This window comes from Phalacrocorax aristotelis, chromosome 5, assembly GCF_949628215.1.
Source record: "Phalacrocorax aristotelis chromosome 5, bGulAri2.1, whole genome shotgun sequence".
NCBI lineage: Eukaryota > Metazoa > Chordata > Aves > Suliformes > Phalacrocoracidae > Phalacrocorax > Phalacrocorax aristotelis.
In genome coordinates, this window is record NC_134280.1 from 52,580,098 (window position 1) to 52,602,832 (window position 22,735).

Sequence of the window (22,735 nt, forward strand, 5' to 3'; positions counted from 1 at the left end):
AACAGTTATTGCATAAGCCCTCAGAACAGCCTTTTAGCACTAGAATCTCTCTGTAGAAGAGCCCATGGTCAAATTATTTCATTACCAATGTGGGTAGCTCCATCCTCATCCTTTTAGATTTCTAGACGACCCTATACCTCCTTTCCCTATATGCAATTTTAAATTGATACTCTATAATTTGCCTGTCACTTGATATAAGGCTCTGTTTATTTTAAAGGCAATAATTAGAGATAACAATTGCTACAGAAAAATAAACATCTGTTTAATGAGAAGACTGAGTAATTAAGAGCAATTATTGGTTTCCGTAAGTAGGATGCTCGATAACAAAATTCCTTCCAGTGCAGCTAAGAAGAGCATAAGATGCATGTTGTAGGAGATCAGAAATCTATGCACTAGAAGAACTGGGAAATTAAATAGAAACTATCAATAAGAAATTATCTAGACCTTTCTTTCCAGATTGTATTTAAGGTGCAGTTTTCCTGGTTGTAATATGTAAAACTTTTGTAAGATTTAGATCCCTTTCTAACATTCTTTGCAAGGATTTATCAGTTAATCCTTCTACAGCCCTTGCAAGGTAAGTAAGTGTTATTATCCTCATTTTACGGCTATGGAAATCGTGTTGCTGTGGGCCAAATTTTAATCCGTTTTCCACTGTTGTAGATCTAAAGCAACTTCACTGCAGTCAGCAGTTAGACACTGTAACTGAACTGATTTAACCCTAAGTGAAACTACAGTGTTTGTGAAAGATAAATGTTGAGAATAAAGAGCAAGAATATTACATTTTAAGCATTGTCCTACGCTCCACTTGATTTGTAGTATTGCTTTTGTTTGCTTTCAGGGTTGATTTTCTAAACTGGCATCTTTGAAGGTTTGCAGATCTTGCAAATGCTAGTCCATGTAGTTTTCAGGAATGAGTATCCATAAATACTTTTAGCATTTACAAAAGCAACCTCCAATTTGTGGGGATAAATGACACTGCTTGTATAGAAAGATCATATACACAAAGTTAATATGTAACAACTATGCAGTACATACACAAAGCTTTTTAAAACACTGTGTACTTGTGTTTGTTCAGTCTAAGGTTTTTGTTCCTCCTTTAATCCAGATAGCTTGTTACCAGTACTGGTCTGAGCCCTGAAGTAAACCACAAACGTTTGTGTCCTGCAGTGCCTAGATTAACATTTGCAGAGTATTCATTGACTTGAATTAATTGGCAATTAGCTAGCTCAAGTTAAGAGAGGAGTGATATTTCTTGCTAGACATTCTTTTAATTGCTCATCCAGCCAAAATAGATACTACTGGCCGGACCAGGGTTTTCTGCTCAGATTTTTAAAGTAGTTTTTTGACAATGCACTCTGAAGTGAAATGAAGAGCAAGCAACATGAGATGTGCAGATGATCTGAAATCAGTGGCTAGTTTCCCTACTACAGAAAAGTAGCAATACTTAAAAATAGGGCATTGGGTTGGTTTTATTTCAAAAGAAAATGAAAGACCTTCATTTACCATTGGAAAGATCATATGTATTAGATGTAGTAAATGTACTTAATTTTTCATTCAATTTCTTGAAGTACTTATTGGTCTTATGGTTAAAAATCAGGATAATGAGTTACTTGTGTTTAGCATTTCTGAAAAACTATGGGAACATTATTCATCAACAAGGAGTATACCATAAGTGCTGTATTTAAACAACAATGTTGTTTCATTATTTATGAGTCTGTTTCTCTCAAAATGATAATTTGTTTCAGATTGGTGTCTTTGGCAGACTCCAAGTTTGGGTAGGATTGAAAAACAGTTCTTTCTTGTTCCAAGAACGTTTCTTTCTCTAATGAAGAGTTGTAATAACAGGATCGTTAGTAAGGTATTATTATCCAGAGTTGTGTTCCTCCGTGCTGCTATTTACACAACTGTAAAGTGCATATGAAATAGCACCAGCTCTGAACTCTTAGCTTTTTATTCAGTGTGTTAGAGAAAATTACTACACAAAATCTAAGGCGAAAGTGAATCATCCTTTTCTGAAATCCTGTCCTTGGCTGAAAAGTCATGGAGGTGATTGCCAGTTACAACATGGGCTACGGAGATGACTTTCTGCAGTCAGGGATGCGCAGTGAGTATATTGTCTCAGCTGGAGGGAAGCTTTTGTTTCTCCATCTCCATTCTACATTCTTCCTGGGTAAAATAAAGGATTCCTCTCTGTGCTGCTTCAGGATGGGCTGTCCAGCTGATCTAAATCTGTCCCTTGCTCATCACATAAGCTCCTGTCCTTTTCAGAAGAGATACGTGTATCTTTAAGCATCCACAGAGAGGGAGTTTACCAGCAGCAAAATGCACAGGCATGGTTGTTAGCAGGTCAGTACAGCATTAGGCTGAGGCAGGCCTGCACGCTTCCCTTTGCTCTTCTTCCATGAATGGCATCTTTCCCTTGTGTCATCTGGGGTTCCTCATGCTCAGTGGTTTTCAAGTTGTGACTTTTAATTATAAATGAAAAGATAATGTTGGCTTACGCATTCACTTGCTTTTCACCACGTTCATGTTTTCTTCTTTACTCCCCAACCTGAAATTATAAGACTGGTTCTGGTGCAGTTCAGTGGCTAAGATCAAAAGCAGTCTGGTGTTTGCAGCTTGTAGGTTGTAATAGCCTATTTGAAAGTGCCAGCATGATCAGTGTCCGAGAACCCCCGGGAACCACCTGTGGATGGAAATCTGAAGTGTGCCCAGAGGACTGAGTGTGTGTGACAGCTATGTGGGTGGCTGGGGAAAGTACAAGTGCTTGATTCCCACAGCATCGTAGATTTTTCTGCCAGGACAGACCAGAGTTAACTTCAACAATCATGAAGATTACTTGCCTGCATTTGAGGGGTTAGTTACTCATGAAGCTGACGATTTCAGACTCTGTTGCCTGGCAGACTTGCTTTAAGCCAAGCCAGTGCAAAATACCCTCTTAGCAGAAGCCTTGTTCATTTTCCTTTGGGGACCAGACAGGTACCTGTGCTAGCCTGAATGCATAGAGAAGCTTTACAAGTAAGTACCTAACTTATTGACACATTTGTATTGGAGGTTTTATGTAGATTTGAGGTGCTTATTAACAGCTGAGGGAAAACTGGAAGATCCACAGCCTCTTTCACAACCCTGTAAACATACCTTGGGCACTTGTTTCTACGCAGGCATTTCTGCCACTTCCATTTCACTAATAGCTCAGGCCCTTATTCTAAGGGCCTGGCATTACACAGACATATAACTTGATTGGTTTATGTTCTCTGTGTCAGTAAAAGGGCTCCTAAGCATCAGAAGCCCACAGGAGTTCAAATCCATGTGTAAGTAATCTCTGAGTAGTTGTACAATAGACTGGAATTACAGGACAAAACAAGAAATCCTGAGTACAAGCCCTTCCTTGGGGCCAGTACTCTTCAATCTCTTCGTTAATGACTTGGATGCAGGACTGCAAGGAATACTAATTAAGATTGCTGATGACACAAAATTGGGAGGAGCTGTTGACCTCTCAAGGGCAGAGAGGCCCTGCAGAGGGATCTCGACAGACTGGAGAACTGGGCAATCACCAACTGTATGAAATTTAACAAGGGCAAGTGACGGACTATACACCTGGGTCACGGCAATCCTGGATATACATACAGCCAGGGGGGAAACGAGAGGCTGGAGAGCAGCTCTGCAGAGAAGGACCTGGGGGTTCTGGTCAACGGCAAGTTTCAACAGGAGCCAACAGCGTGCCCTGGCAGCCAAGAGGGCCAACCGACCCCTGGGGTGCATCAAGCACTGCATTGCAGCCGGTTGAGGGCGGAGATTGTCCCACTCTGCTCTGTGCTGGTGCGGCCTCACCTTGAGTGCTGCATGCAGTTTTGGGTGCCACGGTACATTAAGGATATAAAGCTACTAGGGAGTGCCCAGAGAAGGGCCACAAAGTTGGTGAAGGGTTTAGAGGAGAAACAGTACAAGGAGCAGCTAAAGTCACTTGGTTTGTTCAGCCTGGAAAAGAGGAGACTGAGGGCAGACCTCATCGTGGTCTGCAGCTTCCTCACAACGGGAGGAGGAGAGGCAGGCGCTGATCTATCATCTCTGGTGACCAACGACAGGACCCAAGGGAATGGCAGAAGATGTGCCAGGGGAGGTTTGGGTTGGATATTAGGAAAAGGTTCTTCACCCAGAGGGTGGTGGAGCACTGGACCAGGCTCCCCAGGGAGGCAGTCACAGCACCAAGTCTGACGTTATTCAAGAAGCACTTGGACAATGCCCTCAGAGACATGGTGTGAATTTGGGGTTGTCCTGTGCAGGGACAGGAGTTGGACTTGATGATCCTTGTGGGTCCCTTCCAACTCAGGACATTCTATGATTCCTGCCCAAACTCAGTCAGTAATTCCTCATAGCAGCAGGCGGGCCTTATCCCTAAGTAAGATGGATTTACTTAGAGGTGGGATTTTTTTGGCTACACTGGCATGCAAATGTCAGAAGGAGGTGGCTGGGGGGAGGGAAGGACACAAGGCAGAGTGACATGCTTTATTTTTATCCTAGAATTACATTCAGTGAATTTAGTACAGTGAAAAGTGCTATCTTGGGCTATTCAGAGGGTTGTCTTAAAGTTCTGTCTCCACAAAACAGACAGCAGTGACAGTGCATTTTTTTTTTTCTTTATTTTTAAAATGTGAATCAGGAGAAGAAGAAAAATGCATTAAATCTCACATGTGTTTTCTCATTATGTCCTCTGGTACTGTGGTGTAAATCAAGAACAACTTCTTGAGGTCGATGAATTAATTCAATATAAAATCAGTGTGATTGAGTGTCAGTATGATTTTTGCAAGGTGTGCAGTGTCTTTTAACAGTTGATTAACTTTTTTATTGGAGTAAACAGAATGGTTTAATCTTAATTCTTGATTTTCTGTGGTAGGTTAGTAGCCAGAAGGACAGAGGATGCTGTGAAGATTGCCTGTACAGCATGGTGATGTCCCAGAAGTTCATGGTTAAAACCCGTCTATGACTCAATGACGGGATGCTTCAGGGAGGACAAAGGAACAATAGTTTACAGATCAGCCAGGTTCAGTGGGACAGATGTCTTGATTTGGGAGCAGCAAAAGTTGAAATCAAACCCTGAAGTGTGAGATACTAGAAGCCTTTATACTTTCTTCAGGCTGAAGGACCAGTTACAGAGAGCAGTTTTTTCTCACCTTTATTGACCTCTTAAAATAATTGGTCTGCAGCATGTTACAGTACAGCACTGTGCTACAGATCCTGGGAGTCTAGATGTAAAGGATTGAGCAAGAAATTCTGCTGAGATTTGAATGTGTAACTAAGAGCGATGGGAAGAGTGATGTAGAGCTGTGATTTGTGCTGGAAGCAGGAAGGAAGCAATCGGCACAGATTGAAACTGTGCACACTTTCAACAAAGTGGTGCCAAGTAGCTACTATCCAAACCCAGAACAAAGCCAAAGAGCAGAAGCATAAGTAAGGCTGCAGCTGCATGAACAGTGAACATTGAGCCAGTAGTGCTATGGGTAATATTATAAATTTATTGAATAGACAAAATTCAGACATAAGAGTGAGGATTGGCTGGACATCACAGCATCTTCCCCCAGCTGTGTTTCTCGGCTGCCTCAGGCAGAGGACAGGCTATTGCTATACACAGTTTAAAATTTATTTGTCAGTGCACAGCGTTCTTAATTTTTGTGACTTGTTTATGTCATGCCTGAAAGTGAGGCTGTCAGCATTTAGCCAGATGAGACTGAGAAATTATGTGACTAGAAATATCCAGAACACTTGAGCATACCATAAAAGAGGTATGACTGGAAGCAAGTCAGGAGTTTATTTCTCAGCATAATAACCAGTGATTAATCGTTCCAAATTTATGATTAACTGTGTGGCAAAAAGATGGACAAGCATCTGTAGGAGATTGCTGGTGTCCCCGATGAAACTCCAGTTCACTTCACTGGGGACAGTTTGTAGTAAGGCAATAGTCTGTATATTCATCCCCAGGTAAGAAGTGGGAAGGCTTGTGTTCATTGTTTCGCTGGACTGCAGATCTGGTGTGTTCAATGTGCAGATAAAGCAATGTGTTCGGCTTTGTGGTTTGTATCAGTGGATGGGGTCAGGATCTTAGTTGCAACCCAGTCTAGGAGCTGTGAGCTGAGCTAAACTTTTTCTTACTGTGCGATGTCATTGCTCATAAATGCTCCAACAGGTCTTAGTGAACCCAGGAGGTACCATTTCTTCTTACTTCAGTTATAATCGAATTAAACTAAATGGCAATTTGGCGTATTGTGTGTGGAGTGGGATGGGATCCAGCCTATCAGGTGTTGTACTGCATGCACATGTTTGACGAGTAAAAGCTGAAGCAAGCAAGATCTCACCTAAATAGACCTACAAAGTACAGTTTTAATGGGTACAAATTTTCTTGATGGTGATATAGTTGAGAGCTCAGGGGACCATCTTAGACTCGCCTGTGGGAGATACCTGAAAGTACTTTCATGCAATCCAGCAGATTTAGGTCAAAAAATTTGCAGAAGATAATGCTTCACTTACGTTACTTATCTTTCTCTTCTAATTCTTGGAGTTTTGTTCCATATTTGGGTGATAGTTCAGAAATCCTGATGCTGTCTGGGATATCCATATCCGTTTGCCAATACAATCATTTAACAGCACTCTACGTTATTTGAGGACAAGGATAGAGTAAATAATAACAAATAAGAAGAACTTAGAATTGTATCAGCATATGTTGATGTTCCTCCATGCCACAGAGGCATTCATCACAGTGTTAACTTTATACAGCAGGGTAAATTAAAACAGTAAGGGAAAGCATAATTAAGTACCTTTTTATTATGACCATGAAAGTTTTGGAAGGAGCTAGAAAAATGCTGAGGCCATGTCTACACTGCAGACATTTGACCATCTAGTTCTGTTGATTTCTGAGTTTTCGTTGATGCAGGTGTTGGCAGAAGCCCTCAGCCTAGTGTGGTTAAATAGGCAGAATTTTACTTCTTACTGGAAGAACGCACTTTGAGTGGTGAGAGCTGGAATACAGTGCTTCAACAAAAATACAGCTTAAATGGCAGAAACTGCAGCAGCATTAAGGATGTTGTCTGCTTCACTGCCGAACGGTCACAATGTGGGCTGCAGGATCTTCGTTATTCACAAGACATTATCTGGCTGAAGGAGGGACTAGTGGAAATTTGCTTGTATAAAAGTTGCTAACTGCTGAGTGGCGTACTGATAGCAAAAATCTCAATGGCGACTATCTCTAACCAATTCTTCCTTTCTGTTTTGCTCTGTTTCTCCTGCAGGGCTTGTGAAGTTGGGGGTTCACTGTGTCACGTGTCAGAAGGTTGCGATAAAAATTGTCAACAGAGAGAAGCTCAGTGAGTCGGTGCTAATGAAGGTAATTTTCTAATGGGAGATTTAAAAAAAATTAAGTTCTTGGCTCTGTGTCTTCTGTTCCATGCAAAATTAATATCTTTAATTATGTGTAACAAACATCCCTGTCAGTACTAGGATTATGCAGAGCATAATAACAATAATTTAGTTATGGGGGAGGCCAGGGCAGCTGAAATTAAATGGGAGTATGTCTGTGCTTTGTGAACAAAATAAATGGTCAGCTGCAGAGTTGTTGCTACTCTGCTGGGGCAGATGTGTGTTGGGCATCTGACTTCTACCACTGCAGCAGTGCATTATAGTTGCAGTACATTGCAGACTGCAGTGTACAAATGTCAGTAGGAAGTAATTGAAGAGAGGCTGGTGAATCTGTTTTTTGAATAGTCCTACTGCTTGCTTTGCTGCATGGGTTCGTTATGATCTGATGTGCCAAGGTCTATGGCTGCTTAAAGCTGTTGTAATTCTGTTAACAATCCACAGAGCTGTGCCATTGGAAACCATCAAAGTGTCTGTCCTGGTGGTCCCAATGACTGTAGTTTCAGAAGAATTTAATTAATTTTTTACCTAGCCTTGTGATATCTGTCTCCTTACATGAGTGTCATTGATTGATCTTGGAAACCTAAAAATAAAATAAATACATGCATAAAAGTTTATTGATGTGATTTGGTGACTAGAAGGGCTAAATTCAGCTTGATGGGAGGGAACACAACTGCACTGTGATCAACAGAATTCCATCAAGCTGTCACCTGCAAATGACACTAGCAGGTCTGCATGCAGCGTAGAGCACTTTACTGACATAACATCCCTGTAAGCACGTGGAGCATATATCTTTACACTGCCATTTCTTATATGTAGTCTGTGTCAGCTGTTTTCCAGCACAAGTAAGTATAACAACCTTACTAGGAGCAGGAAGAAAATGGAGACTAAAGGAATATGCAGTCAGTGAATGTTACACATACAATGTAAGTTTATTTTTTTCTGAGAAGGATTCTTAAAGTTTATATTCAATTGTAATGTGTTCAGATTTACCTTTCTGGAATTTCATTGAAGTATTCCCTCTCCTGCAGTACTGTGGATTCAAACAGTCTTCTAATATAGACCGAAAGTTAGAAAGTGAAATAGGTAAGACGACTGCAACTTTAAAGGGAGATTCAGCAGATGAATTGAAAAGAATGGAAGCAAACAAAGTGTGTAAGTGGTAAAATCTGAATGAGACTCTACACACTTTGAATATTTTCCAGAGTAACATAGTAGGAATATTTTTAAAAAACATGAGCATTTTGTTTGCTGAGAGACACTGTCTGGTGTCTGTATAAAACATTTTATTTACTTCATTGATTTTCAGAGTAGGAAGCAAATCACTTAGCATAGCAAAGTGATGTCTCTGCTTTAGTTCTGTTGCATTACCTTCGTCGTAGTATGAAATCTGAGTAGTGAAACGGTGTGTTAGGCCCTTGTTTACACAGCTGCATGCTGAAGTGTGCCATGTTTTCTGTAAGATTGTACAGTATTCTTCTCAGGAGGAAGCCACACGTTGTACCATGATTCTCATTTTCAGACCATTCTTGGGGAGATTTTCTCTTGCAAGAATTCTGTTCTCTGTGCTCAGGAGGTTGGAACAACAGATGGGATTGAAGTGGTTTGCCCAGTTCTTGCATAAACTCAGTAACCAGATGTCTTTTCAGGAATGCCCTGTGTCTGATGATCGCAGACAGGGCCTGAGACTTCTAAGTGAATTTGGAATTGACTGTACTGTTAACCAGCTTAATCCAGCCTGGCCAAAGGGAAAAATGCTTGCAGCTTTCAGCAATCCTAGTGTGACCATTGCCAAGCATCCAGCTGACAGCTTGCTGCGTGGAGTCACCAGCCACAGGGAAATAGCCAACAGTGAAGCCAAGTCATGGTGGTGTGGTGGCATTCCTACTTTGCAAATCTTCCCACTAGCTTATCAGTTCCAGTGATTTTCTTTGCCAGTGGGCCGTGCAGAACAGTCCCCTGGAGCCATATGATTCAAGACCACAGCTACTCTCCCAAGCCAGGCCTGGATTGATGGATTTTGCTTTAATCCATCCTTGGGACAGAAAAACTGGATCTGACAAATACACACACCTGCTGCATGAAGCTGTAACACTGCAGTGCTGTGGCCATTTATCTTAGAGTGTAAGGAAGGAGTCTGCTTGCTGTCCTTTCAACATCTAAAATGACAGGCACAAGCATATACAGCAGGCTGCTTTCTCTGCCATCATTATTCTATTTTGACTTACTTCTTACAGCCTTAATTTTTCCAGTGTTTTTGCAGTGTTTTATTCTGTACGTTCAGGGAACTGTCCCTTCTTTCTGCAGCTGCTCTTCATCTATGCTATGCAGAATTGAAAGGCATTTGGTAAAGTGCTTTCTAATCATAACGTCGTAGTATCGATATTTCTGGAGAGAAGAATTTGGAACTGAAGCAGCTGGTCTCAATTAACAGAACTGCTGCTATGGAGATGGTACACGGGCAGGCACAATGCAGCGCAAGCTGCAGTAAATGTATCATCCAAGCACTTGCTGCCCTGTCAAAGGACAGGGATGCTCAATGCACATGCAAGCCTTTTGCTTTGTCATGCCCTTACTCACTAAACCCAGGCTGGGGAGCAGTGTTGCTTTCCCAGCTCCAGCTTGGGCCTGTTTGGGAGCCTGGTTTTGGGGCAAGCCTACAAATGTAATTTCAGAGATGAGAACAGAAGGGCTGGTTCTGTTCTTGCTCATGCTTTCACACAACTAGTAAAAGCTTTAGCTGGGTTTCTACAGCCACACCATGGTAATCCCCACTGACGTGGAGACCTAGCTTGCTCTAGCACAAATCGTCAGAAATATTTCAGAAAGGAGTACATTATAGGGAGCACCTTGGGAAAGGTTCATTAATTTCCCTGAATTACTTCTGGGTTCACTGAGAGGGAAATTAGGCCCAGAATACAAGAGCCAAATGTGTCTGTAAAGCAGGAAGCTTTCCTGAACAGGCAGGTTCACTACTGATGGTTTCATTTTCAGTACCAGCACAAGTGTCTGGAGTTTGTAACTTCAGAATATAAAGGTTAAAGCAAATCTTCCCTCTCGTGGCAAAAGCTTGTTTGGAAACGTTGACGTGTCTCATGAGACATACTCAGAAGAGTCCTTTTCTCTTTACCACCTCACCAGTTCTCTTCCACTCCCTCCTTCCAAAGAATAAACAACAAAAAAGCTACTCTTTTGGTGATCCATCAGATGAAATACTCTTTGGACAGACAGTGGTAGTAGAAGCAATGGGAGCATAAAGGGTGAAGAGAGAGAAGGGGACAGCTGGCCTTAGACTAATTACATGAACACGCAGGCATCCTGAGAAAGCCACAGATGTCCTGGGCTTGATGACTGGAGCCCAGAGCTCTGTATGTGTTCTTTGTGTGTTTGTGCCTTTTGTTTCTTCTGACCAAGTCCTCCAGTGCTGGCCTTGAAGTGAGGCAAGTATTTCCAGGGTGGGGGATGGGAAAAGACACAGTCCCTTCCACGTTTCTCTTATGGAGCACAATTGAAACATGGATGTTGGGTTTCGGGGAGGTTGGTTGGTCGTCTTAGTGCCTTGTGGTGCTAATGAGCTCTGCTTCGAAAAAATTGTGCAAAGGTGTAAGGGTGTTCTTAAGCAGGGAGGATCGTGCAGTGATTACTGTCAGAGATCACTGATTGCCTGAAATAATTGAGTGGAGGGATAGGTAGCAGGATCGAGTGTCAGCCTCTTGGAACTGCCAAGATAACTTATGAAAGCATACTTGTAAATAAGCACTGCTTTGCATGGTCTTTTTGTCATCTCTTGCTTCTTCCTTGGCTTCTATGTCAATAGCTGCTTATTTCTTTACTACCTTGTCCTACTTTGAGTCTTTCCTTCCTTCTCCGTTTCCTTTCAGTTGTTATTTTGCCTTTTTTTAACCTCTTTAATTCTTCTTTTCTCTTTAATTCTGTGATTTCTTCCTTTTTTTCTCTGTCTTTTCCCCTTTTGCTACGGAAAGTCATGTAATAACTGTCATTATTTTGTTGCAAAAACTGCTGAAATGCATCATGTCTGGTTAAGGTGTCTGTTCTTCCACGAAAAAGTTTAGAAACTGAGCACAATTCAGAAAGTATCCGAGGGAGTAAGTAAACAATCAGAGCTCAAGTTTTATGAGAGAGTAAGGGACACAAACTACCTAGTTCACTAAAGACAAGGTTAAGGCATAACTGTGGTCTGTAGATACTGGTGAGGAGGATAGGCATTTGATAATAGAGGATATTACAGTCATGGGGGCAAAAAGCTTGTTGGAAACTAATTGTTGTAAACTGTAGGTAGACAGATTAAATACAAAAATACTAGGCCTATTTGACTACTGGATGAAGTTACTAATTGGAACAAGCCATCCAAAGCTCTGGCAAGTTTTTCCCCTGAAGGACTATTAAACTTTATCTTAAACTGGTGTGTGTTTTTCTAAAACCTAGATCCTAGTTCAGCTTCAGCTGCCAGACTTGCAGCAGGAAGTAGCTGAAGATGGTTTCCTGATCCGTGCTATGCATTAGTTCTGACTAGGTTAACGCAACAGCCTCTCTGGCCTTAAAATCTGTGGAGTTGTGAATTTCTAATAACACACTTGAAATCTGTAAAAAGTCACCTATCTCTGTCTGGAGCAAAAAGAGAGGTGCTTCTGCAAGGTATCTGCCAAACCAGAAATTTGGGCTCCCTCACGTGAAGTTAAAGAAGGGAATGCTTGAGAGCAGCATCATTGCTTTGGAATACCTCATTTTCAGACTTTTCAAACAAAAGACTGTGACATTGGCTGACCTCAGCTGCTGATTGGAGGCCTGGTCTACAGAAATCATTACCAGAATATCAGAACAGTGTCAGGGTGAAGCTAAATGTGAGACAGAGGTGGAAACTTGGTTCAAATTCAGCTTTAATCATAACAAGGGCAGTTTCCCTGACATTACCGAAGCCAAACTCACCAACACCAAACCTGAGTGTCACCAAATCAGAATTTTTTTTCCTTAATCTATTCAATAGTAGCCTAATTGTTTTCCAGCTGCAGTATTTAGGAGTTTTACTAATGATTGCAGTGGAAAAGGTGTTAAGCTGATGCTGAATCCCACTGAATACCCCTACCATTGGGTACAATTGAACACAGAAATGAGACCACGTTATTTCACCAGTGAAATGTGTTTAGACTTATCTAGGATACTGGCAGACAAGATTTTGGAGATGGTCATGTTAAAAATAGCAAATAATAGGGAAAGTATTTCCATTTATGAAACAGATGTCCTAAAGAAAAGGTTTTAAAGCATTCATCAACCTTTCCAGGGCTCCCTGATTATGGAACACTGTCCTAATTTGCTGCTACTTGTCTATTATTCTTCTGATTGATTGGCATATTGCTGGGAGAGGAGAATAACACAGAGGACCCTGTATTCATGGCAAAAAAAGGTGAAAGGATAAAGGAAATTAAATCTCTCCAAAACATGTACATACTCTCCGATACTTGTATTTTTACGTGCTGGTGAACATGCAGGTTGCAATGTACAAATGAGTATGTTCACACTTACATGGATTGTCCCTTGCACATTCTCTGCATGAGCTTGTTAAAAACACACACTCTCACCCCCATTGTGGTTTATCTTTAACCTGGAGAATTACCACACGCTTGTCTGTTTTTAGCACTGGAAGAGAACAGATTAGAAGTGTGCACGTGTCTGTGTGTATGTTTGACAGTGTGTAGGTGGTGAACAAACTGCAGGAATGATTTGCACTCATGAAGGAACATGAGTGCACGAAGACACACTCACCCCCCCACCTCTGTGACCCTAGTTCGTATTCCAGTAGCAACACAGTTAGCACTGCAGAGCTTCATGTGTGTGAGTCTCTCTTCTGAGTTCAAAGAGATAAAAAGCGCCTTGCAATATGAAAAACATGGGGAAAAACAAGGGGCGCTTTTTTTTCCCTGGCTCCCTTCTGCTATAGGGAGTTTGGGAGTAGGGATCTGTTACTGAATGTATAATGCAGAGTGTTTTGTTTTAAGCTGGAGCTGGTGGGGAGCATTGAAAGCCTATTCACTTGTCATCTGTTTGAGCAGTTAAAGAAGTTGGCTAATTGTATTTTCCTTCAGAGAAGAATCACTCTCCACCTCCACTTTCCACCACACCCACAAGGAACACAGTTTGAGGTATTCTTAAAGAAGGAAATTAAACAGGAATCATGAGCATATGATGTACCTGTCAGAGGAGCAAACCTGTCAAGTGTGCACAGTGCCTTTTGCTTTCTAAAGTTAGTATGATCAATTGGGGTACTTGGGCAAGCTATGAAAATAATTGGCCCTATTTTTAACACCCTACTTTTAATTCTGCAGACTTATAATAGTCTGGCTCAAACCTCTATTGTACTAAACACGTTCTACCCACAGCCCCATATGCGCAAATGCGTAGACACAGACAGTCTACCATCCTCGTGTACTGCCTTGGTCATACAGCAATTAATGTCCCTCATGACCCCTAGCTAGAGCTAGCTGAAGTCAAGGAATGCTTTTTCCATTCATTTTACTTGATCATAACCATAATCCCTGGATAGGGAAATAGCTGCTCCCAGAGATGAGATGTCTAAACATGCTCTGCCATCCACCTGTAAAGCTGCTGTCAACAATTAGCCTGTAAAACCCCTTTCTGTTCACTTTCTCTTTAACTGTTTCCACTCTAATTGCACCATGCTTGCTTTTGGGGTGAGGCTTCACATGGTTTCATGGTTTGACTTCACATTGCTCTCTCCACCGAAGCTACTGGCAATTCTTCTCTTCCTTTGCCAAAGCTTAGTTTTATCAAAAGATGCTGATTCACTAAAATGATTTTTCTGAAATAAATTTGGCTCAGTGAACTCCCACTATATCAAAGACTAGGTTTCTTTTGAACTCTCTCTGGATTCGTAGCAGGCTGTTAGGGAGTCCTGCTTGCCGTCTCCAAAGCAGAGACCCTGAAAGCCCAGCCTCTGCAGGGACTCCCACTGCCTCTTGAGCCCTGGGTTATTGAGCCTTGATATGGGAAGTCTTGAGACAGGCTCCAAGAGCCCACAGCCGTGGGGCAGACCCAGCATCCCCAGCTAGAGAGGTGTAACCCCACAAAGCATTGCTATATTGGTGAGTGGCAGAAAGCACCAGGATCCTTGGCTACTGTCAGGCTTGATGCTCAGTTTCCTGGGAAGGACAATCAGTAGAATTCACCCTGAAAGGCACAGGGAACCCCAGGTGAAGGTCAGCTTCCAGGCTCAGTCTTGTAGAGTTGGGGCATGGAGTGTGAAAGTCTTGAGGCTGACATCCAGAGTTTGTAACCCCTGATCAGATCTCATAGTAGTTCCAGAATTTCTGGCTGGCTGGACACCCAGTTGGTCTGGGAACCTGAAGCTTCAGACTCCCCCAGCCTGGGTGGTCTCTAGCAGAGCCACCTGAAGCTGTAGTCTCTGTTAACTCCAGATGTGAACCATAGGTCTGGTAAGATTGTTTTTTCCAATGTGGAGCTGCAGGCTTTTCAGTGCATTCAAAACTTTACTTCTTTTTTTAATTTTTTTCTTTTGCTGACTCACTGAAGGTTGATGAAAAATGCTAAAAAGCATTGGATTTTGATCTGATTTAAGCTAAACCCTCCAGAGCAACAGTACAGGATTTTGTAAATCATTCCTCACCTGCCACCCATGCTAGAATTGAATGAGTGTGTCTTGTGCCAGGATTTATTCTGGGTTTTTTAGAGACTATTATATCCTGTTTTCATGATTCTGCCATGATATAGTGTTTGTTCAGTGTCATTGCAAAAGCTTGTAAACTGTTTAGGAGGAGGAAGATGCTGGGATCTCAGTGCTGCAACACATCGTGTGCTTTGCAGGGTGATTTCATTAAGGACCAAGGGTAACTTGGCAAAGCGTGGTTTTCACTGTTGTATATTTTCTGCTCTATCATAAACACCTTTTTTTCTGGATTGCAGATGAAGAGATTTCTGATTCCATTTTACATTGGTTTGTACTTCACGTTCCAGAATCTTGTCTGGAAACCTTTTAATTCTTTTTTCATTGCTCCTGGAAAGAGAACCAACATTACATCAGAAGAGCTCTAGCAGTAATGGGACATCAATCCTTAAGTAGATTGACTGAAACCAGAATTGGCTCAGGTATTTGGCCCTGCATCTATCATGTAGAATAAGCACCATAAACATCAATACACTGATCCATCCCAATTAAGGGGTGTAGTCCATCCCTGTATATAGCGGGCAAGTCATTTGAGAAAAGGCTTTGTTCAAAGATTATCTTAATTTTTTTCTGAAACAAATGGGTGGTACCTTGTACACCAGCAGTACCTCTCTGTTAAGAAGCATTTCTTAGCCCCATATAACATATGAGTCTCCCAGCTCAGACAAAATGTGTCATCTAGTGGATATTTAACTAGTACAACTGAGAGCCAAGAGCTGGCATTACATGGATGGTTAGGGGATGCAGGCTCTTTTTGTTTGTTTTGCATTGTGCATTCCAGCACGAACATCTTGCTGATCATTTGTTAAGTGTAAACCAGGCCTCACTCGGCCTATTTCTGCAGTTTGTGCTATTAAGTGGTTGGCACAAATTTAGGAAAAGTCTGGGAAGGCTCAATCCCAGTGCAATTAACTGATAGTTCCAGAGATGTCAGATGTATCTGGATGCAATACGCCATGGGTTTGCTTTGCTGCTGTTAGAGCATGTTGATCTCTCTGGTGGTAAGTTTTTAGGTATTTGGGCATTTCCTCTTTTACCAGGTGCCATCTCTGAACTTGCTGCCTTGCCTTCTGGCATCCTGAGATGCTGAATCTACGATTAGCATGTATTTAACATGCTGGTCTGTTCATGAAGAGCGCCCCCCTAGCAATAAACCATTGCTTGCATTCCCCTGCTGTCCTCCCATGGATGCACACATCACACATAGAGGAGACTCCAGAGTTTTAGTTCCAAATGTTGTTTCTTGTCCAACTGCAAGCGAATCTTCCAGGTGCACTAATACTAAGGGAGCTCAAGCCCATGCTCTAGTGGTCCAGCTATCATGCAGTGACAAAATTGCAGTCATGACATGGTTGATTTTGCTCTGATGTGGAAGAAGCAATCACTGTTTTGTCAGAACACCTGGTATTCTTGCCTGTAATATAATACCTTGCACTGTAATATAATATGGTGTGCTCTGCAGCTGCATGGAGAGGCAGCAGCAATGGCTTTGTGCTGTGAGGGCTAATGGACATGTTACCTAAATTCTCTACAAACCATAGTGAAAGAGAGATTGAGTTCAGACTTGAACTTCTGCATCTCTTCCAGTCTCTCAGCCTGTAACGATTGCTCAGTAACATCTCTGTTATGTTATCATGCATTTCCCCCGGTGGAAATAGGGACTTTTGAAAATTACAAGAAATTCTGGGGTACAGGCTGGCTTTTTCAAGAATTCTCAGTGAAAACTCAGGCAACCAAAATCATTGTCCTTTCTGGAAATTTGGAACCGATGTTCCAGATCATGCTAAAATTAACACAAAGTCTTGCTTTAAAACTTTTGGTAAGGCAGGGGCGAACAGCTGTCAACACTGAAGAAGCAGGATCTGGCCTAAGAAACTTGATCACTTGTTCCTGTTCCTGGCATATAGCACAGTCAGAAACATTTTTATATCAGTTGCAGCTCTCACAAGTGCCTTCTCTTCTGTACGTTCAGTAGGGGAGTGGTGAGAAAATGTCACTGGTGCAAGGTGTAACACAACAGAATGCAGCTCTGGAGTTTTTTCTGCTTCTAGGTTTCCCGTTGCTCCAGGAGACAAAAACATTCTTTATCATCTGTGTCCCTCGGATGCAGGCCTGGCTACCGGAACTAAATAATAGCAACATGTATAAACAAGACAGCAACAACTAGTTTAATCTCAAGTTTGTTCATAAGGAATGTTTCTGTCTTTTAATGGGGTAGGTATTTTATCTTATTCCTCCAGTTCCTAACAGTTTGTTGTACCCTTCTGTACAGCTCTATATAACTAAGTAACCAAGGCTAGAAGGTCTAAAATTAAAAAGAGTCACCAGAATATGCAAAAAACTGTCATAACGAACATACCAGGAGATAGGGGTTGTGTTACTAGTTTTCTCCATCGTACCTGAAGCAGATTTTCAACAGTCATGATACATAAATATAGTCGTCCTATAAGAATTGCTGATAGATTACATTTTTCAGTGTTCTGGAAGTCTAGTCACACTGTCTGTCGGAAACTGTGGATCCTTGTAGTAGACAGGAACTTAGGATTGCTCTGTGGGCAAAAATCTGGTGTGCACATCTAGATTCATGTGGGTGGAGATGGTCCAGCAGAAAGAACTTGCTGTCAATAGAGGCAGAAAAATTTCCCCAGCTGTGAAATACTTCAGCATAAAGATATTTTCAGAGATTTTTCTTCTTATATCTCCTTCCTAATACCCTGAAATAAATCTCCTCAGTCTAATGTTCTTATCGCTTTTCTTTGATGAATTTTTTCTCTTCACTCCTGCTCCCTCAGCTGTCCCTGAATTTCCTTCCTAAATCCCTTCTGTCCTTTGCACTTTGTCCACTGCAGCACTTTCAAAGCAGAAAGGAAAGACGCACACAGTAAGAGAGTGCATATTATCCTCTAGGTATTATGGAGTCATTTTATCCTCATTTCTACCTCTTAAATCAATCCCTGATTTGTCAAATCCAGAAAATAATAACATTTACTTAAGAACAAAGATAACATCTTCGGACACAGGACAGAGTGGCACACAGCTGTTCTCACAGTCATCTGGGGTCGTGTTTTCACTTCTTGTTCATCTATGGGTGTCAGCTGTGAGTTTAGGAACCACAGAAGAACTTGGATTAGGGAGTAGTCTTGTGGGGATGCCTAAGAGCACCAAACCGCTTCTGGGCAGCAGTGCAGTGTGAATTGTAGATTTGATTGCTATGTAGTACCAGAATATCCCCAATATAAGAGACAAAGCAACTGGGCCCTGCCCAGTAGCCTAGCAGAATAAAAAGATGTATTTCACGGGGACTGACAGGGAAGTCCAGCAACAGGTAGAAACTTACCTAAATAGTGCCTGTAACAGTAAAAAACCCTCAGAGGTCTGTTAACCATAAAGCCTTAATTTCTGAGAGAAAAGGTACCCTTGCCCTCCTGCATGGCTGAGCAAGGCCAATAGTGGTGAGAACATGTTTAGTTAAAAGCACTGCCGAAAACTGCTTTACTTAGTATTGATGAGAGAGCGGCACCACTTGCCAGTGACTGAGGACATAGCATCTGCATGGTGCTGGGCAACAGCCACTTGCTGCTTGTGTACCAAGAGGGCATATAGTTTATTGAGCCATCCTGCCACCTGGCAACCTGTCACCCATTCATTGGCAGATATCAATGATTCGTCATCTCTCTGCATCTGTTTGGCTGCAGATGCATCACAATACAAATGGAACCAATGTTCAGACTCTTAAATGTCAAGACTGGAGCTGATGACATACTGCTTGAGGAGAGAGGAGATATCAAGGACAAAGAAATATAAGATAGCCAGATAGTTACAGGGTACAGGAGTGAAATACTGGACAAATGTGTAGAATCATAGAAATAAGGGTTGGAAAGGACTTCTGAGGGTTTATGTAGACCATCCTCCCACTAAAACTAGGACTGCTGTTGATGTGGGTCGGCCATGGCTTTGTCTAGCTTGGTTTTGAAAACCTTAACAGATTGAGATTCATCAGCCTCTCTGGACAGCCTGTTCCAGTGCTACATTCCACTCCCAATGATTTAATTCATCCCTAATGTCTAAACTGAACCCCAGTGCAGATAGGAGGAGAGAGCCAGCTATCATGGCTGTTGTGTTCAGTAATGAATAAACTTGTATTGGTCATCAAATAAAGACTTAGAGGTAGTAAAAAAAATCTGTAGGATTTGGAAGAAAAACTTAATGCTTCGGAGAACTGTGTTACAGTACTGAATGCTGCAGCCTCATGGTAAGAACAACCAAGCAGTGAAATTAAGATCCATGTCAGGAAAATTTAGTATGGGAAGGGGCAGCAGAAGCAAAATTCATGAGTAAAACTGAGACTCAACAGACTAGCATACAAAGAACGGGGGTCTCAGCAGGTGAAAATAAACATTACAGCAGAAACATGAAGAGGGTTTAGGACTCTTGTTCAAAGGCAGCTCGCATCTCGTTTGTGGTTTGAATACCAACAGGAGAGCAACCACATTAGAAGGCAAAGGGGGAATGCTTTCTCAGAGCCTTCCTGGAGTCTTGAGAGGAGATCTCAGTGATCTGTAGGAGGGAACACCGGAAGGGGGATCATAAATACAATGGACTGGAATAAAGGGCATGATTACTGAATTTCTGTGATTTAAGTGTTAGATATAAATTAGATTTTAAATATAAACAAAGTTCTGTAACTGTAGTTTCAGGAACAACTGGCAGATGATAGATGAAATAAGGAACATATTGACATACCTTCACTGTGCTTCTGAAGAGGTCTTAGCTATTTTTGACTCTTCCATTTCTCACTCTCTCAAATTGCCGGTTCTCACAGAGGTTTGACCTCCATCTTCTGATATCATCTCTCCAGCTGTCCCTTTCATTAAAGTTTCTATTTCTCTTCCACTTGTTTTCCAGGTGCAGATCCTGTTAGAGATGCTTGGTTTCTCTCCCCTTATTTTTACGCATCTTTTGAACAGCAATACCATTTGTATCATCCTCAATTTCTCCTCACCATTGTTATAAATGTCTGCTACTACTGCAAATATTTTTTTTTCCTCCCGTTTTGGTTCTGGGTCCTCTATGTACCTCTCTTCAGACTACCTCACAGCTGTTCTTTACAGCTGCTGTAGTTATAACCCCTCTGGTACTTCTGTATCCTCAGACCTCAGTTCAGTGTTTAGCTGCAGTCTACTAATACCCGTATGCCTTAGGAACTGTTCATTTAGCTTTTTTTTTCAAAAGCTTAAGGAACTTAAACAAAACTAGGGTCTAATTTTTGTGCATTCTTTACCTGAATTAGATGGCACAAAATCCTGCTGTCATGTCTAATGGTCTGATATCAGCTCTGTGACATTCAGTATGACTGAATACAGAATTTAATACAACTGGATTTAAAGAAAATGCTGTTAATAGCCAGTCAGAATCATCAGTTCCTTTATCTGCATAAGCAGATATGAATTTTTAAAGTTAGAGTGTTTCAACCAGTGTATATCAACAGTTTAAGCATTATTGTTATGGTCAGGACTACAAATACCTAGACCCGCAGCACACAATGTAACAGAAGTGAGAGATCTGAGCAGAATTGAAGAATTCAGGGCCTGGCAAAAAGGTTATGTCTTGATAGATTTAATGAGTACATTGATGCTTAGATATCCTAAGCTTAAAACCTATACTTAAACCCTATAGAAGTTAAGAATGTGTTTTAGGGGTTTATGGGCCAGGTATATTCCTGAGAATAAATTTTAATGAATTAATTTTGGTTATGAGACTTAGAAAGCTAATGACATAGTATTTGAAAGCTCAAGGTTGCTCCTATATGCATCAGAATAAATTGATGCTGAATCCAAATTTTTTAATTTATTTAGTAGACAATATAGAACAGGTATTTGTTGCCTGGTGAGTAAGTGGTATATGACATAATTCTGTTAACCATCACAGAAATAACTTTAATTCATTTTCCAGCAAGACTTCTGTGGCTCAAAATGTGTGTAAAACATACTGGCCTAAGCACAGAGTTATCATAAGAGGATTCTACTCCTGTTGGACTCAGCAGAACTGCAGCTGTTTTCTACAGGTCTGAATTTGGCCCTGGAGTTTTATCTATACTGTGTCATCCCTGAGGTAAAGCTCAGAGGCCCCCTGATCCTCTTGCTATGAGAAATAATTTTTACTCACTGATAGGCAATTTTGGTCCTCACATTACATGCATTTTCCAAGCCATAACCTCCTTCTTCTCAAACAGATGATTTGTTTTTTGTTCATTTTATTTTTAAGTCATTTCCTGGGGATGGGGGGAATTTCTGTGCATGCAGAACAACTGTTAAACTGAATCCTCATTATAGTAACATCAAGTGGCTGGTTTAAACTGCTGGCCACCCATCTGAGTCATTATGTTAAATGTTCTTTGCTTCCGGGCACCTCCCTCTCTGTGCGTGCCACAGTGATGTGAGAAGAAACACAGAAGTTTCTGTGGGATCTTGACATCTTGCCCAAAGCACCAAAGGCCATGGACTGCATGGGTTTGTAAGTTCGTCTCTTCTCATAGACTTGAATTCACCCGATGGATCTGCTAGGACAGTGCAGTCACAAAATTATATAGATCAGAAAACCAGAGCAGAACTGGAATAAGTTTTAATCAGTTGTTTGTAAATTAGTACATATACTTAAGAAATTATGCCTTTGAAAAAGCAGTGTGTGGGTAACATGGACATACTTTGACTCCCCAAATATACTTCAGTATAAAACATACCCAGCATATTATACCTGATACTACCTATATAGCTTCGGTTCCTGGGGAGGATGTGTAGCTGCCTCATGAAAAACAAACTTTGGAGGCAGAAAAGATCATAGAATCATAGAATCGTTAAGGTTGGAAAAGACCCTTAAGATCATCTAGTCCAACCACTAACCTAGCACTGCCAAGTCCACCGCTAAACCATATCCTCAAGCACCACGTCTACCCTTCTTTTAAATACCTCCAGGGATGGAGACTCCACCACCTCCCTGGGCAGCCTGTTCCAATGTTTGACAACCCTTTCGGTGAAGAAATTTTTCCTAATATCCAACCTAAACTTCCCCTGGTGCAGCTTGAGGCCAGTATTTTATCAGAGGGCTGTTGTCTTTCAGCCGTCCACAGCTGTAAAATCTACAGCAGTATGCTTTTTCCCTCTTTGTATAGGAACCTGGGATGTCTGCTGGCCATCTCCTCTGAGGGATGAGTAAATATATGCATGCAATGCTTTTGTCACTGCTATATTATTTTGTTTTTGATTAGGTACAAAATCTGAAAAGACTTTAAACAGGGACAGACCCATCAGCTCCTGAAGATATTAGGCAACAGTATTAGTGGATTCCCAGTACTTCTAGGGAATTAGCTCCACGCGATAGGTTAATTGAAAAGTATATCTGTCTTCAAATGGTAACTAGAAACCCTAAGGGAAAACAGACTTTGTGGCAGCTGTTTGTCTCCCCTTGACTGTTCTGTTTTCACTTTGTACTCGAACTCTCTCCTGCCCTCAATTAAACTGTTCTTGATACCTGCCCGGCTTTTCAGAATCAACCACTTAATCATAAACAAAGGCTAAACTTTCGTCTTCCCAGAACAGTTTAGCCTCTGAACCTTAT

The 22,735-nt window shown here is 41.5% G+C and overlaps 1 protein-coding gene across 9 annotated transcripts in view; it reads left to right on the forward strand.

Moving 5' to 3' along the window:
- BRSK2 (BR serine/threonine kinase 2) overlaps positions 1-22,735 on the forward strand; it is a 333,681-nt gene that overhangs the window by 160,372 nt on the left and 150,574 nt on the right. For all 9 annotated transcript variants that reach the window (XM_075094536.1, XM_075094537.1, XM_075094538.1 and 6 more), the window contains exon 2: positions 7,281-7,375. In XM_075094536.1, coding sequence (XP_074950637.1) covers positions 7,281-7,375 — 95 coding nt within the window. The remainder of the gene's footprint in view (positions 1-7,280; positions 7,376-22,735) is intronic.